At 39.6% G+C, this 16,763-nt stretch overlaps 1 protein-coding gene across 3 annotated transcripts in view; it reads left to right on the top strand.

Annotated features, from left to right (window-relative positions):
• Positions 1-16,763, top strand: part of ARHGEF4 (Rho guanine nucleotide exchange factor 4) — a 296,513-nt gene that overhangs the window by 141,662 nt on the left and 138,088 nt on the right. For all 3 annotated transcript variants that reach the window (XM_043576411.1, XM_043576412.1, XM_043576413.1), the window contains exon 3: positions 9,295-9,603. In XM_043576411.1, coding sequence (XP_043432346.1) covers positions 9,295-9,603 — 309 coding nt within the window. The remainder of the gene's footprint in view (positions 1-9,294; positions 9,604-16,763) is intronic.

The following is a 16,763-nucleotide window of genomic DNA, read 5'->3' on the forward strand; positions in this document are numbered from 1 at the left end:
CCAGAGACTGTGGCTGGGTGCCAGCCTGCCCCAGAAAAAGTTCACGCAACCATGTAGCAGCAGTGTTTTAGGGACTATGGCAAGTCAAAACACACATCTGGTGCCAGGCTTCACCCCTCAACATCCTTGTTTCAACACCAGCAAATGCGGCTGATCTCTGGGGTCCACTGGGACCCTTGCCTTTGGCAAGGCTGCACAGACACTACCTAATATCCTCCCAGCAGAGGAACTGCATCTCCCCATGTGGCCAGAGAACCCCTCAGACCTCACTCTCTGCTCCTGGGGATTCGCCCTTCCCACCGGAGCACCATCAGATATGGAGCTGCAGAGTTTCAGACTGTGCACTCCCCCTGTTTATAGTGTCTTAATGGTATTGAAACCCTCTCCTTTCTCCTTTCTCCCTTTTTTGTTTAGTGTCTGTGGCTATTGTCACTTTTCTGCTTTCTCTCCAGCTGCTTTTGGGGGAGGGGAGTATGCTTTTCCCATACTCTCCCCCACCACCCCATCTCCTTCTTCTCTCAGCAAGCAAAAACAGGTCCTTGCCCTCTACGACTTCTCTCTCCCCCAGTTCACCTCTCTGCACTGTGTACCTGCCAAGTTCTGTGGTTCAGATTGTGCAGATTGTTGTGTTAATCCTCAGATCAATTTTCTAGGTGTGCAGGATGGTTTAGTGTTAATCTGACTATATTTCAGGGATGAGAGATGCAAAAAAAACTTTCATGCTGTTTTGCCATCATGGCCCCCTTTAAAGAATTTGTTTAAGTGTACTTTATTTATTTATTTATTTATTTATTTAGAGAGCAAGCAAGCAGGGGGCTTCCCTGCTTTCAAGCAGGCTCTGCACTGTCAGTAAGGAGCCCGATGCAGGGCTCAAACTCATGAACTGTGAGATCATGACCTCAGCCAAAATCAAGACTCAGATGCTTAACCAACTGAACCACCCAGACACCCCTCCACATTCTTACCAGCATTAATTTCTTGTCTTTTTGATACTAACCATTCTGATAGGTATGAGGTGATACCTCATTGTAGTTTTGATTTGCATTTCCCTGATGATTAATGATGTTAAGCATCTTTTCATGTGTCTTTGGCCATCTCTGTGTCATCCTAGAAAAATGTCATTTGAGTCCTCTGCCCATTTTTAAATTGGATTGTGTGTGTGTGTGCGTGTGTCTGTGTGTGTTGAATTGCATGAGTTCTTTAAGTATTTTAGATATTAATCTCTTATCAGGTATGTCATTTGCAAATATCTTCTTCCATTCAGAGTGTTGCCTTTTCGTTTTCTCGTTTCCTTTGCTGTGTCAAAGCTTTTTAGTTTGATGTAATCCTGATTGTTTATTTTTGCTGTCCTTGCCTGAGGAGTAAGATCCAGGAAAATATTTCTAAGACCAATATCCAAGAGTTTATTGCCTGTGTTTTGTTTTAGGAATTTTATAGTTTCAAGTCTGACATTTGGACCTTTAAACCATTTTGAGTTTGTTTTTGCGTATGACTTAAGAAAGTAGTCCAGTTTCATTCTTTTGCATGTAGCTGTCCAGTTTTACCAACACCATTTATGGAAGCGGTTGACTTTTCCGCATTATATATTCTTGCCTCCTGTGTAATAGACTAATTGACCATGTAAGTGTGGGTTTATTTCTGGGCTTCCTATTCTGTTCCATTGATCTATGGGTCGATTTTTGTGCCACTACCATACTGTTTGGGTTACTATAGCTTTGTAGTATATCTTGAAATCTCCAGCTTTGTTCTTTTTCAAGACTGCTTTGGCTTATTTGGGATCTTTTGTGGTCTTATAGAAATTTTAGGATTATTTGTTGTAGTTCTGTGAAAAATTATATTAATATTTTGACAGAGATTATACTGAATCTATAGATTGATTTGGTAGTATGGTTATTTTAACAAGATTAATTTTTATTATCCATAAACATAGGATATCTTTCTACTTATTTATGTCATCTTCAGTTTCTTTCATTAGTGCCTTCTAGTTTTCAGAGTACAGGTCTTCCACCTCCTTAATTAAATTTATTAGTAGGTATCTCATTCTTTTTGATATAATTGTAAATGAAAAGGTTTTCTTAATTTCCCTTTCTGCTAATTCATTATTTGTGTATAAAGACAACATATTTCTGCAAGTTAATTCTGTGTCCTATAACTTTACTGAATTTCTTTATTAGTGCTAATAGTTTTTTTCTATAAGTAGTATCATTTTGTCTGCAAATTGTGACACTTTTACTTCTTCCTTACTAATTCGGAGGCCATTTATTTCTTTCTTCTACTGTGTTTGGTGCATCCTTTACCATTTTTAAGGGTATATTGGATGGTAATAAATTCTCTGTTTTCCTTTCTCTGAGAATGTCTTTTTTTTTTTTTTAATGTTTATTTATTTTTGAGACAGAGAGAGACAGAGCATGAGCAGGGGAGGGGCAGAGAGAGAGGGAGACACAGAATCTGAAGCAGGCTCCAGGCTCTGAGCCGTCAGCACAGAGCCCAATGCGGGGCTCGAACTCACAAACTGTGAGATCATGACCTGAGCCAACGTCGTACACTTAACCCACAGAGCCACCCAGACACCCCTTCTCTGAGAAAATCTTGATTTTTCCTTCATTCCTGAAGAATATTTTCACTGCATATTGGATTCTGCATTAACAATTGCTTTCTTTAAAAAAATGACACTTGAAAATGTTGTACCACTTCTTTCTGGCACCCACAGTTTCTGAGGATGTCATTTAAATTGCTTTCCCCTTATAAGGAAGTTCTTTTTTTATCTTACTGCTTTCCAGATTTGTCTTTGTCCTTAGATTTCAGAATTTCGATTATGATGTTTCTTCATGTGGATTTCTTTGAGTTTATCCATTTTGGGATTTGCTCAGCTTCTTAAGTCAGTAGGTTTATGTCTTTTACCAAATTTTGGAAATGTTTAGCCATTATTCCTTTGAATACATTTCACTGCCACCCACCTTCTTCTCTCTTTTGAGAATGTTTGATTTTTATAGTCTCACAGGTACTTGAGCTTCTACTTAATTATCTTTTCAGTCTGTTTTTTCTTTGCTGTTCAGACTGTGGGATTTCTCTTTTTCTATCTTAAAGTTCAGTGATTCTCTGTCCTCTCCATTCTCTCTTGAAATCATTTAATTTTTAAATTTTTGTTATTATATTTTTAAGTTCTACAACTTCCATTTAGTTATATCTTCTATTTTTGTTAAGATTTTCTATTTTCTGAGATGTCCTTTTTTTACTTGTTTCAAGAGTATTTCTATTGCTTGTTGAAGCATTTTTATGATGGATGCTTTAAAATTTTTGTCAGATATATCTAGCATCTGTGTCTTCTCAATGTTGGCATTTGTTGACTGTTTTTTCTTGTCCAAGTTGAGATTTTCTTCATTCCTGGTATGACAAGTTCCAATTTTATTCTGGGAATTTTGGGTAGTACATTTTGAGTCTCTGTATTTTATTTAAACCTTCTGTTTTGCAGACCACCTCTACTACTACTCCAGTGGGATAAAGTAAGAACTGCCTCATTACTGCCAGGTGTGGGTGAACTCACAGATTTCTTATGTGGCCTTTTTTGATGACCTGATGCAGGGATGAATGTCTTGTTACTCGTCAGGATGGGCGTTAAGGTTCACCATTAGAACTCCACTAATCCTTCCCTGTTGATCAGGAGACTGCTACCCATGGAGTCAGAAAGCTTTATTAATGCTAAGTGATGGTAAAGGTCCTGGCTCTCTACTATGCCTTCTTCTACATCACCCTAGCAGGGCAGGAGAGAGATGCCTGTCTACTACCAGGTAAGGGATGAAAGACACGATGAAGGAGAGCCTCATTACCAATGACAGGGGATCAGAGTCTCCACTTCCCACTAGGCCTTTTCAACACTGTCTGTCTGGATAATTATTCCCAGTTATGGCTAGGTGAGGTTGGAAGTTCCCCACTCATGCTTTGCTGAGGAAAGCAGGGAATGAAGGAATGTTGCATGGTTTTCACCATGTGAGGATCGAGCAATTCTTGTCTAAAATTTTCTGTCTTGCTAGACCAGTCCTCTAGCTTTCATTGGGGCTTTAATGTCGGTGCCTTGTGGAATTTCCAGGTTGCAAGATTCTCCAGCACCCATATGTGGGGTATAAGAAAACCCAGGGAACTCATTGTTTGTTGCATTCTGGAATCCCCAGATTGTGTGCCTTCTTCTCTGTATCATTCACAGCCTTTATACTTTTGTTTTATGTATAACTCTCAAGTTTGTAGCTATACTTAGTAGGAGAGAGGGAGGGAGAAAAGGGAGTGGTGTGTCAGTGCCCTCTTGGCCAGAACTGTTGTTTATTTTTTCATAGCATCATTCTCTTGTGTCATGGTTAGTGTCTTCCTCTTTGTTTTTGAAGTTACCAATTTTAGCTTTTTTGAAGTCTTCTCTTCCCCACATTTTCTATTTGATGTTTTTTTTTCTTTTCCTATTTTTTTGTTTTGGTCTTTTTAGTGTATTGGAGTTTTTCCCTAAATGTGTGGCAGCCTTTGGCTGCATTTCATATTTATTAAGGGTAAAACACCAAACATCTGTTTGGTCTTATGGTCATGTTGGGAGTTAATCAACTACTGGGCTTCACTATAGGACAATTGAGTGAGAAGTTGCTCATTTTACAAATCAGTATTTAGAGGTCTTTTCTCTGGGGTGGGTAAATTTACCAGAGAAGTATTTTCCCACCTCCTACCCAGGGACTGTAGCCTCATTTTGGGAATGCAGCAGGGAGCTGAGTGACCAACATACAGTTCATTATGCAGAATTTTTTTTTCTATCCCTGTTTTCATCCCAGATCTCTCCACTGCTTTCACCAATCAGTGTGCTATCCCAGAATCTGAGTCCTCTGTACAAATATTCAATGCCATAAGTTTCTGTGTTTTAATTTGGCTGACAGATGGTGTAGGAGAATGGAGAAATGGAGAGGGAAATGTGCATAGTCCCCAGGCTGACTGAGCTAGAGGAGGTTACTGGGGGGGGGGCCACACTTTCACACACAGACTTTAACCCAAAGCCTCTGATGTTTCCCTAGGACTTGTGTCTGTCCTGCACAGTGCCTGATAACTTCTTTCCTTTAGTCAGCTTCCTGTGCTCAGCTATGTCATTTACCTTTCCTGTATCCACTTACCCTTTTTCAGATTTTATTGAAATTCTTCACCTGCCATTGTCTCATCTTTTCTTAATTTTTCTCTTTTGGGGTTATAGAGGTGGACAGTGGGTACTTAACAAATGATAGCTCCTTCAATGTTTAGCTGCCTTATCCATAAAGCTGCTCTAGTGTTTAAATTAGCAGTTAAGAACAGAGGAGCTGTTGTTGTTTTAGTACCTACTATCTGCCATATACTTTTAATCTATATATAGAAGTTCATGCATTTATATGTCCCTATCATGCACTATATTTTGAGTTCCTGAAAAGCTGGGACTGTTTTGTCCATTTTTGTGTTCCCATTGCGTAAGAAACTCCATGGCAGCAAACTTTGTTCTTTTCCTGCAGAATCTCTAGCATCTGCAGTGCTGTCTGTCACATACTATGTGCTCAAGAAAGCCTTGGGGCGCCTGGGTGGCGCAGTCGGTTAAGCGTCCGACTTCAGCCAGGTCACGATCTCGCGGTCCGTGAGTTCAAGCCCCGCGTCAGGCTCTGGGCTGATGGCTCAGAGCCTGGAGCCTGTTTCCGATTCTGTGTCTCCCTCTCTCTCTGCCCCTCCCCCGTTCATGCTCTGTCTCTCTCTGTCCCAAAAATAAATAAAAACATTGAAAAAAAATTTTTTTTAAAAGAAAGCCTTGTGGAATGACTTCAGAAAGTGGTCTACCTACAGGAATATTCCTTTATTCTATAAAGTTCTAGTTTCACAAGATAGTGTACCTATGTCTTACACTATGTAGTAGTGGCTTTTGATATGCCTTGCTTGTGCTGGCTGATAAAATGTCTAATATTAAACAGACAGACATTAGAACAGCAACTTCTTAATTTGTGGTAACAAGGTTACTTTACAAGGATGCAAACTGGATAAACTAAATCTGTACTGCCCAATACTATAAGGAGAGTTATAGATTTGTACTAGAAATTTACCCAAAGAAAGCCTTGAAGACACTCCAAAATAGAAATGAAAAATTGGAGAATGAGTTTAATGCTAAGTAGCATTTTTTCAGTGAAGTGCTGAGGTAGGACCTGAAAGCAAATCATTCCAGAAAGATAGGACTTTATTACTACCACAGCCATCTCAGTTGTGTCTTCCTATTAATAAACCACAATATTGGTTTGCCGTATATTGATGTAATATATATGTGACAAGCATTATGCTAAGTGCTGCATGTTCACTATCTCATTTCATTCATATAACATTTTTGAGAGGAATTAGTATTCCCATTTCACAGATGAACAAATAGAGAAGAAGTTAAGGTAAGTTGCCCAGAGTTATACTGCTGCTAAGAGCCACAGCCAGGATTCAGCCTCAGTTTATCTAACCCCACAGTCTGCTCCCTGACCCTCTACCCTAGGACGCACACAAGGAACACCACAACAGCCTGATCTGCCTTGCCTCTCTCTTATTTGCCTGTCTCTATAGTATAGTGATTCTCAAACTAGCCTTGCAACATAATCCCTAGAAGGTATTATAAACAGATTGCTGGACCCACCCCCAGAATTTCTAATTCAGAAAGTCTTGATGAGGATTGAAAATCTGGGAACAGGATTGAACCTGTTCCCAAGGGTACTGGTTATCCATTACTGCATAATTGGCCTGACTTAGCTGGGTGACTTTGGCTCAGGATCTCTCATAAGACTGTAGTCAACATGTTGGCAGTGGTGGCACTCATCTCAAGGCTGGACTGCAGGATGTCTTGCTTCCACACTTGCCCTGTGACAGGTCACAGAGCCCTGCTGGCTATTGGCTGGAGACATCGGTTCCCTGTCACACGAATCACTCCACAGCACTACTCACAGTATGTCATCTGGCTTCCTGCAGGGCAAGGGATCCATGAGAGTCCCCCCAAAATGGAATCCACAGCCTTTCTTTTTTTAATTTTTTTTGACATTTATTTATTTTTGAGAGAGAGAGAGAGAGAGAGAGAGAGAGAGAGAGAGAGAACATGCGCACAAGTTGGGGAGGAGCAGAGGGAGAGGGAGACCTGGTATCTGAAGCAGGCTCCAGCACAGGGCTGGAACCCATGAACCGTGAGATCTTGACCTGAGCTAAAGTCAGACACTTAACCAACTGAGCCACCCAAGCACCCCGGAAGCCACAGCCTTTCTATAACCTAATCTCAGAAGTGGCATCCCATCCCTTCTGCTGTACTCTGTTCATTGGAAGCAAGTCACTAAGTCCAGCCCACTCTCAAGAAGAGAGGCTCAGACAAGGGCCTACACCAATGAGGTGAGGTCTTTGGAGATCATCTTAGAGGGTGCTCATCATACTGGGTGCTGCTGGTCTGGGGCCATACTTTGCAAATTACTGCTGTAATTAATGGCCTCAGAACAAAGACCTTTTTTCCTGAGAGCAAAGCTCTTTGTTAAGTAAATGGATATATGACCCTAGCCACCTCTCAAGGTAGGAAAAGGGGCAAGGGAGGAGTTAACTCTTTTCCATTGAACATACAGAAAAAAAAAAATGAAGGTAAAGTTTTGCACTTAGGACACTTAGTCTCCAGCCAGCATTCTCTATAATGGCCCATAACCAAGCTGTGAAAGTAATAACATTCTAAAGTTATGATAAAACAGAAGTTGTAGATAAAACCGTCACTGATGGCATGAAGAAGCCCCAGCCAACAACTCAGGCTCAGGCTGGTAGGTTACAGAGTGGTGTGATGGAAAAGTCCGAGTTGCCTTCTAAGTTGAAAATAAGTGAGCTTATCTCTAAAGGCAGTGAGTTACGTTCTTGTGGAAGTGCCAGTACCAGGGAGCTTGCCTTCCTTCCAGAAGGCTTATGTCACTTGCCTAATGGCCCTAGAAGGACCCAGCTTCTTTATCTAGTGTACATAAAGTGCGTAACAGGGAGTCTTGCATAAAGATGTGCTCAATTAACATCCATTCCTTTTTGGGGGACTTTGAGAGTTATCAGAGTCTGAGGTGTTGTGCTTGCTTACTATGGAGTCATTCCATCTGCCTATGAAACAGTAATTTGTACAATGTTGTGAATGGACATGGAGTGTAGAGTCACAGTAGGATGACATACAGAGCCATGTGAACTCAGACAATCACTTAAGCTTTCTGAGACTCTATCTGTAGAATATGGATAATATACCAGCTGTTTCTAGCCCTCAGTAGAGTTGGGGAAAGAAAACTAAATGAAAGCACCTTTTAAACTTAGAGCAATATTTGGGAGCTAAAAAAATGAAACAAAACGAAACAGTGATTCTCAGCCTTGGGTGCATATTAGAATCACTGGGAGAGCTTTGGAAAGTCCCAGTTCCCAGGCTGTACCCCAAAACTATAAGTAACAGTTATGCTCCCTCCTCCTCTACCTTCTTCTCTCTCCCCGTGTGTGTGTATTCATATATATATGCATGCATATATATAATTTAAGGCAGACTCTTGAAATAGTTAACAGAAATTTCACCTTTGTTTCCACCAAATAGTATACACAAAGTATTTGGAGATGACATTCCAAAGAAGTCTTGTGAAAGAGGTGTCCACCAGGGTGCAGTGGCAGGGGGCGGGAGGTGGGAGATAAGACTTAACACCTGTGAAGAAAAGGTGCACCTTTGGGTTGATCCCAGAGGCCATGTCAAACACAAAGGATGACCAAGGATGACAGAGAATGGCCATGTCAACACAAAGCCCACGTAGTCTGTTAGTAGGGACAAATTTTATTTTGAATTCAGTTAGGTTGCCTGATAACTGTAAACTAGGACAAAGTGAAGGTAACACAGGTAAAGTGCAGCTGTGTGTACATTTAGTTAGTGTCTGTGCCAAGAAAGAAGTAATAAGTGCCTGAGTGTGTTTGTGTTCAAATTCTGTTCTCAGGGTATGTTGTTGAAGCAAGAGCTTTCAAGTAATCACTTCAAGACTTTCAGTAATCACTTTCAGTAATCACTTTCAAGACTTAATTCTTTGATCAAGGTAGAAGACTTGATCTCTTTAAATAGTCTTGAAAGTACAGTTTTTAAAAGAAACAAGATTTGTTTTATTCCTAATATTCACATTTTCCAGAATTACTGTGAACAAGGTATTTTACTGGAATCTGTATTTTAGGGGATTAACCCAAAGATGGGGGTGATACCCCCAAAAAAACTGAAAAGAAAAGGACACTGTGCCCAGTTGATATGTTCTCCTCTCTGATCTCTAGAACTATATGCGGTGGGAAGAACAACAAGGCAAGAAGCCCAATTGCTCCCACAGTCAGAAAGCTTTTCACATTGAGCCAACTCAGAGGCCATTCTCTATCACTGAGATGGTGGCATGGACCCTTCCCTCCGTCTCTGCAGAGGATATCCCCAGGGAGACTCCTTCACAACCTAGGAGCATCATCCCTCGGCACTCACGCATCAGTTTAGATGACCTGTGGCTGGAGAAGATGCAGAGGAGGAGGTTGAAGAAGCAGGTCCAGGTTGAAAGGAAGATGCACCCAGAGATAGCACATAAAGATGGAGTCCAAGTAAGCTGTTTACATGCCATGTATCATCAGACTTGGCCTGGTATCCCCTCTTCCTCTGCAGCTGCTTACATTTTCTAAGCTCTCCCTTGACTCTTCCCTGTGATATAGTTTGTTGCCCCTGGGCCCTATGTATACAGCACAATGACACCCTTCCTCATGCCCTCAGCCTCAGCATAGACTGCAGATGAGATTCTACACAGTGGTATGTCTCAGAGCCAGAGGTTGTGGCTTCTCTTCCCTCTCTACAGTGTGTCTCTGCCTGTGTTCAGCTCTTTGCAAGGCACTGGAGCAGAACTGAAGAAGGCAGGGCCAGCCCTCAAGCTTTCCTGTAGTAATTACCATTTAGTGGGGACCTACTCTGTGTCAAACACTATGTTTGACACTGGACAGTATTATCTCTACTACTAATAACTATGACATTATGATATAATATTCTTAATTAAATTAATTAAACAAAGTTATACTAAGTCAATTAAATGCCATCCCTAGGGACATTTGACAGCATGATTTTTTATGAAACTGTCATCCTATTAAAAAAACTTAATAGTGCACACAGCATACTTTTTACTATTCCCAGACTCTGTTTCTTGTTCTTTCCCTTTATAAAATAGCAATTTTTTTATTATCAAGTATTTGTGAAGTACATATCCCTGAGTCTCCCTCATCCCTTTTTTAAATTATGGTGAATTCACATAACATAACATTAACCATGTTAAAGTATACAATTAAGTGGCATTTAGTAGATTCACAAGGTTTTGCAAGCATCACCTCTATGTAGTTACAAGACATTTTCATTATCTCAAAAGGAAACTCCACAGTCATTAAGCAGTCACTACCCATTTCCCATCCCCAGACCCTGGAAAGCACAAATATACTTTCTGTGGCCTATGGATTTGCCTATTCTGGATATTTCATATAAATGGAATCAATATGTGACCTTTCGTGTCTGTCTTCTTTCACTTAGCATAATCTTTTTGAAGTTCATCTGTGTTATAGTATATATCAGTACTTCATTCCTTTTTAGGACTGAATAATATTCCATTGTATGGATATATTTGATGTCATTTACCCATATCATACCCATTGATAGACATTTGGGTTGTCTCCAACTTTTGGCTATCATTAATAGTGCTGTCAAGAACATCTATGTATAGGGGCGCCTGGGTGGCGCAGTCGGTTAAGCGTCCGACTTCAGCCAGGTCACGATCTCGCGGTCCGTGAGTTCGAGCCCCGCATCGGGCTCTGGGCTGATGGCTCAGAGCCTGGAGCCTGTTTCCGATTCTGTGTCTCCCTCTCTCTCTGCCCCTCCCCCGTTCATGCTCTGTCTCTCTCTGTCCCAAAAATAAATAAACGTTGAAAAAAAAATTAAAAAAAAAAAAGAACATCTATGTATAAACTTTTGTTTTAATCCATGTTTTCTATTCTTTTAGGAGTGGAATTGTTGGTATTCTATGATTAACTCTTTGAGGAATTGCCAAGCTGTTTTCCATAGTGTTCACACCATTTACATTCTCACCAGCAATGTATGAGGGTTGCAACTTCTCCACGTCTTCACCAACACTTGTTTTCTGTCTTATATTGTTTTGTTTAAAGTACACCATCCTGGTGGGTCTGAATGGTATACCTCACTGTGGTTTGGTTTACATTCACCTAATGAGTTATGTTGAATATATTTTCATATGCTTGTTGGCCACTTGTAAACTTCTTTGGAAAAATGTCTCTTCAAGACATTTGCCCATTTTTAATTGGGCTTTTTGTCTTTTTGCTGTTGATTTGTGAGAATTTTTTTATATATGTGGATATATATTATGACATACATATATGTGTGTGTGTGTATGTGTGTGGATATATATTATGATCCTTACTGAATAAGTGATTTGCAGATATTTTCTCCCATCTGTAGATTGCCTTTCACTTTCTTGTTAGTGTCTACTGCCTTGATAGTGTCTACTTGCACAAAACTATTTAATTTGATATAATCCAATTTGATTTTTTGTTGTTGTTGCTTGTGAATTTAGTGTCATGTCGAAGAGTCAATTACCAAATCCAAGGTCACGAAAATTTACTTCCTTGCTTTCCTCTAAGAGTTTTGGGGTCTTTGGTTCATTTTGAATCAATTTTTGTGTGTTGTGTGAAGCAGAAATCCAACTTCAATATTTTCTATGTGGGTATCTTGTTGTGTTAGCAACATTTGTTGAAGAGACTAACCTTTACCTCATTGAATGGTCTTGGCACCCTTGGAAAAAAATCAAATGGCCTTCGATATATAGATTTATTTCTGGATCCTCAATTCTGTTCCATTGGCCTATATATCTATGGTTATGCCAGTACCACACTATTTTAACTACTGTAGTTTTGTATTAAGTTTTAAAGTTAAGATGTATGAGTTATCTTTGCTATTTATATGTATGGTGTAGAAGGCTATTGGTATTTTGCTAAGATTACAATGAATCTGTAGATAACTTTGGAGAGTATTGCCATCTTAATAGTATTAAATCTTTGAATCCATGAACACAGGTTGTTTCTCCATGTTTTAGGTGTTCTTTAGCTGTTTTTAGCAATGTTTTGTAGTTTTCAATGCAGAAGTCTTACACATCCTTGGTTAAAATGTTTCCTAAGTATTTTTTTCAAAAAACGTTTCTTGAGGGGCAGAGGGAGAGAGAGAGAAAGAATCTTAAGCAGGCTCCATGCTCAGTGCAGAGCCTGACGTGGGGCTCAGTCTCATGACAGTGAGATCATGACCTGAGCCAAAATCAAGAGTTGAATTCTTACCCAAGAGAGCTACCCAGACACCCCTTTTCTTCAGATTTTTAATTGATGTATAGTTGAAATATACTATTATATTAGTTTTAGGTGAACAACATAATGATTTGATACTAATATACATTATAAAATGCTCACTACAATGAATATAGTCACCATCTGTCACCATACAAAATTATTACAGTATTATTGACTATATTCCCTATACTGTACTTTTCATCCCCATGACTTATTTATTTTATACCTGGATGTCTGCAGCTCTAATCTCCTTCACCTATTTTGCCCATCACCACCCTCCCCCTCTGATAACCACCAGTTTGTTCCTGGTATTTATGGGCCTGCTTCTGCTTTTTGTTTGTGTTTGTTGATTTGTTTTGATATGTGATTTTTAGATTCCACGTATGAGTGAAGTAATATGGTATTTGTCTTTCTCTGTTTGACTTATTTTACTTAGTATAATACCTTCTAAGTCCATTCATATTGTCACATCACAAATGGGAAGGTTCTATTCTTTTTTATGGCTGAGTAATATTCCATTGTGTGTGTGTGTGTGTGTGTGTGTGTATATATGTATATGTATATGTATATATATATATATATATATATACATATACACCACATTTTTTTTTTAATTTTTTTTTTCAACGTTTATTTATTTTTGGGACAGAGAGAGACAGAGCATGAACGGGGGAGGGGCAGAGAGAGAGGGAGACACAGAATTGGAAGCAGGCTCCAGGCTCTGAGCCATCAGCCCAGAGCCTGACGCGGGGCTCGAACTCACGGACCGCGAGATCGTGACCTGGCTGAAGTCGGACGCTTAACCGACTGCGCCACCCAGGCGCCCCTACACCACATTTTTATATATTCACCTATTTATGGACACTTAGGTCACTTCCATATCTTGGTTATTGTAAATAATGCTACAGTAAACATAGGGGTACATATATCTTTGATGTTTATTTTTTGAGAGAGAGAGACAAAGTGTGAGCAGGGAGGGGCAGAGAGAGGGAGACACATTTTCTTTTTGACAATAAATTGTCAGCCATTCTGACAAGTTACAGATTCCTCACTGTGGTTTTTATTTGCATTTCCCTGATGATAAATTGAGCCTCTTTTCAAGTGTCTGTTGGCTATCTGTATGTCTTCTTTGGAAAAATGTCTATTCAGGCCCCCTACCCCTACCCATGAAAATGTGTATTCATTACCCTACTCAGGGTAACATGGACCTAATAAAATAAGTTGGGAAGTATTCTCTCATCATCTATATTTTTGAACAGATTGATAAAGTTAGTTTTCTTTTTTTGTTTATTTTTGAGACAGAGACAGAGCATGAGCAGGGGAGGGGCACAGAGCGAGGGAGACACAGAATCCAAAGCAGGCTACAGGCTCTGAGCTGTCCGCACAGAGCCTGACACAGGGCTCAAACTCACAAACCATAAGATCATGACCTGAACCGAAGTCAGGCACTTAACCCACTGAGGCCCCCTAGCATCTCAATAAAGTTGTTTTTCTTTGCTCTGAAGTCTACTTTGATATGAATATATCCACTTTTTTGATTTATGTTTACATATACCTTTTGCTTTCAACCTGTTATTAATTTGAAGTAAATTTCTTATAAGCAACATTATTAGATGTTTTTGTTTTATCCATTCTGCTTACCTCTTTTAATTGGTACATTTTGACCACTTCCATTTGAAATCTTTATTGTGTTAGGATTTAAGTCTGCCACTTTATTATTAGTTTCCTGATTGTTTCTCCTGTTTTCTGGTACTCTTTTCTTACTTTTCTGTCAGTTTTATGAATATTTTTAGGATTCCATCATAATTTATTTGTAGTATTTTTGAATGTATGGTTCTGTGTAGTTTTCTTAGTGGTTGCTAAAAGTATTGTTGTATACACACATAACTAATCACTGTCTACCATTATCAACATTGTATCACTTCCAATGAACTATAGTAATCTTACTCCCACAGAGGCTCATTTCTCCTCCCCACTTTATCATTGTCTAAAGTGTTTTCTCTATATACATTAAGCACCATATCAAATTTTTTTAAATTTTTGTTTCAGTCATCAAAAATGATTTAAGACATTCATGAGAAATGGATAGTCTATTATATTTACCCTAAATTTTACCCATGCCAATGTTCTTTCTTTATGAAAGTCCAGACTTTTTTTGTCATCATTTCCTTTCTCTTTAGAAAACTTTCTTTAGCCACCCTTTAAGGGTAAGTTTGTGAACAATATATCTTTTACTTTTCCTTCAACTAAAAACGTCTTTATTTTCCCTTCATCCTGAAGGAAAAAAGATACAGGCTTAGCAGTTGACAGTCTGGCCTGCATTGCTCAGACGACAAACTCCTTGTTAGGTGTACCATTTAAGGAATGTATGTTTGCTCTCTAGTTGCTCTCTTTAGTTTTCAGAGGTTTAACTGTGATATGTCTTAGAAATCATTTCTTTGGGTTTACCCTATTTGTGGTCCACTCAGTGTTTTAGTTAGCTTGGGCTGCCATAACATAATACCACAGACTAGGTAGCTTAAAGAACAAAAACATTTATTGCTCACAGTTCTGGAGGCTAGAGGTCCAAGATCAAAGTGCTGGCCAATTCAGTGTCTGGTGAGAGCCTGCTTCCTAGTTTTGAGATGGCTTCTTGCTGTATCCTCAAGGGCAGAAAGACAGATCATCTCTCCTGTGTCTTTTCTTATTAGGGCACTAATCCCATTTATGAGGGCTTCTCCTTCATGTTACCTTCAAATGCCATCACACTGGCGATTAGGGCTTCAACATCAGTTGAGAGGGGACATAAACATTCAGTCCATAGCATGAAGCTTTTTGAATTTGTGAATTCAAATTTCAAATTTCACTGAATTTGGGAAGTGTTCAGCCATTATTTCTTTAATACCGTTCCAATCCCATTTCTCTCTCCTCTCCTTCTAAGACTCTGCTCTTTTGTTATTAGCCCATGAGTCACTGGGACTGTTTTGTTTCAGTCTGTTTTCCTTCTGTTGTTCAGAATGAGCAAACTGTATTGATCTATCCTCAAGTTCAATGATTTTATCCTCTGTCATCTCCATTCTACTACTGAGCCTATCCAATAGGTTTTTATATCAGTATTGATTCTTTTTTGGCTCTTTTTATAACTTCATTGTCTGTTTTTTTAATTTATTTCCAGAAAATGTGTAACTGATTATTCAAGTATTTTTATAATGATTGCTTTACATTGTCAGATAATCCAACATCTAATTCATCTCAGTGTTGGTATGTTGTCTTTTTTCATTCATTTTGTGGTTTTTCTGTTTCTTTGTATAATGAGTGATTCTCTTGTATCCTCTATATTATGTGATGAGACTCTGCATCCTATTTTACTTTCTTTCTTTCTTTTTTTTTTTTAGCAGTTAGTCCCCCTGATGAAAGTTGGGTACTCACTGCATCATTGCATTTGGGTGGGGTAGAAGTTTATCTCCCTCTTCATCCCTACTTACAACTTCCTGATAAAAGTAGGGCACCAACTCTACCATCCCATTGCTTCCAGCATGTAAGCTCAGCTCTCTGCTGGCCCCTGCCAACACAAGGAGAGAAGAAACAAAGTGAAATACCAGTTAGTCTTGACTCCCTTCTCTTCCCCTGCCTCATTACTGTCCAGTAGGTATGGAGGTTCATTTCTCCTATCTATCTGACACTGGAGTAGGTAGATATTAAAGTGGTAACTACTCCTGATTTACATGACATCATTCAGTCTCATTCATGCCAATTGTGGTAGACAATCAACCTAGCTGCACCCCACTGACACAAGAGTGAGGGCAGTAAAACCTGTTGGTGCCTCACCCCACCTCACATTGCTTCCTTGTCTGGTTCTTACTTCCTGAGGGTGAGGCTCAGCTCTCCACTGCACCTACAGACACTACTCTGGCAAGCAAATTGGCTCACCAGTGTTTGCTTCCCCCAGGCAAGGGATGGAAAGTCAGTTCCCTGCTTGGCCTGCTAACACCACTCATGGGGAAATTAGAGTGCCACCTACTTCTGCCTGGAAAAGAATAAAAACTTCCCACTCATTTCCATAGACATCACTGAGTGGGACATTGCCTGCTTCTGCTTGGTGCAAGTTGGAATATAGCTTCCTGTTCAGCCCCACCAAACCACCTGAGAGGGGAATCAGAGCATGCCATCTGCTTCTGTGAGACAGGGAAGTGGGGTGAAAGATTAGCTCCCTGCTTGGCCCCACTTTCATTTCATGCTGTTTCTTTTGGTCTAAGCAGGTAGTGATTTTGCTGGTATAAAATTCTTAAGAACCTTTTGGGTCTCCCATGTATGCCACAGGGATTCCCTCAATTAAACAAGAGGCTCTTCCAAAGATCTTTCTGTTTTTGGCTTCTTTTGATATGGCTAAGGGGATCTTT

The sequence above is a fragment of the Prionailurus bengalensis genome, chromosome C1 (genome assembly GCF_016509475.1).
Source record: "Prionailurus bengalensis isolate Pbe53 chromosome C1, Fcat_Pben_1.1_paternal_pri, whole genome shotgun sequence".
In the NCBI taxonomy this organism is placed as follows: domain Eukaryota; kingdom Metazoa; phylum Chordata; class Mammalia; order Carnivora; family Felidae; genus Prionailurus; species Prionailurus bengalensis.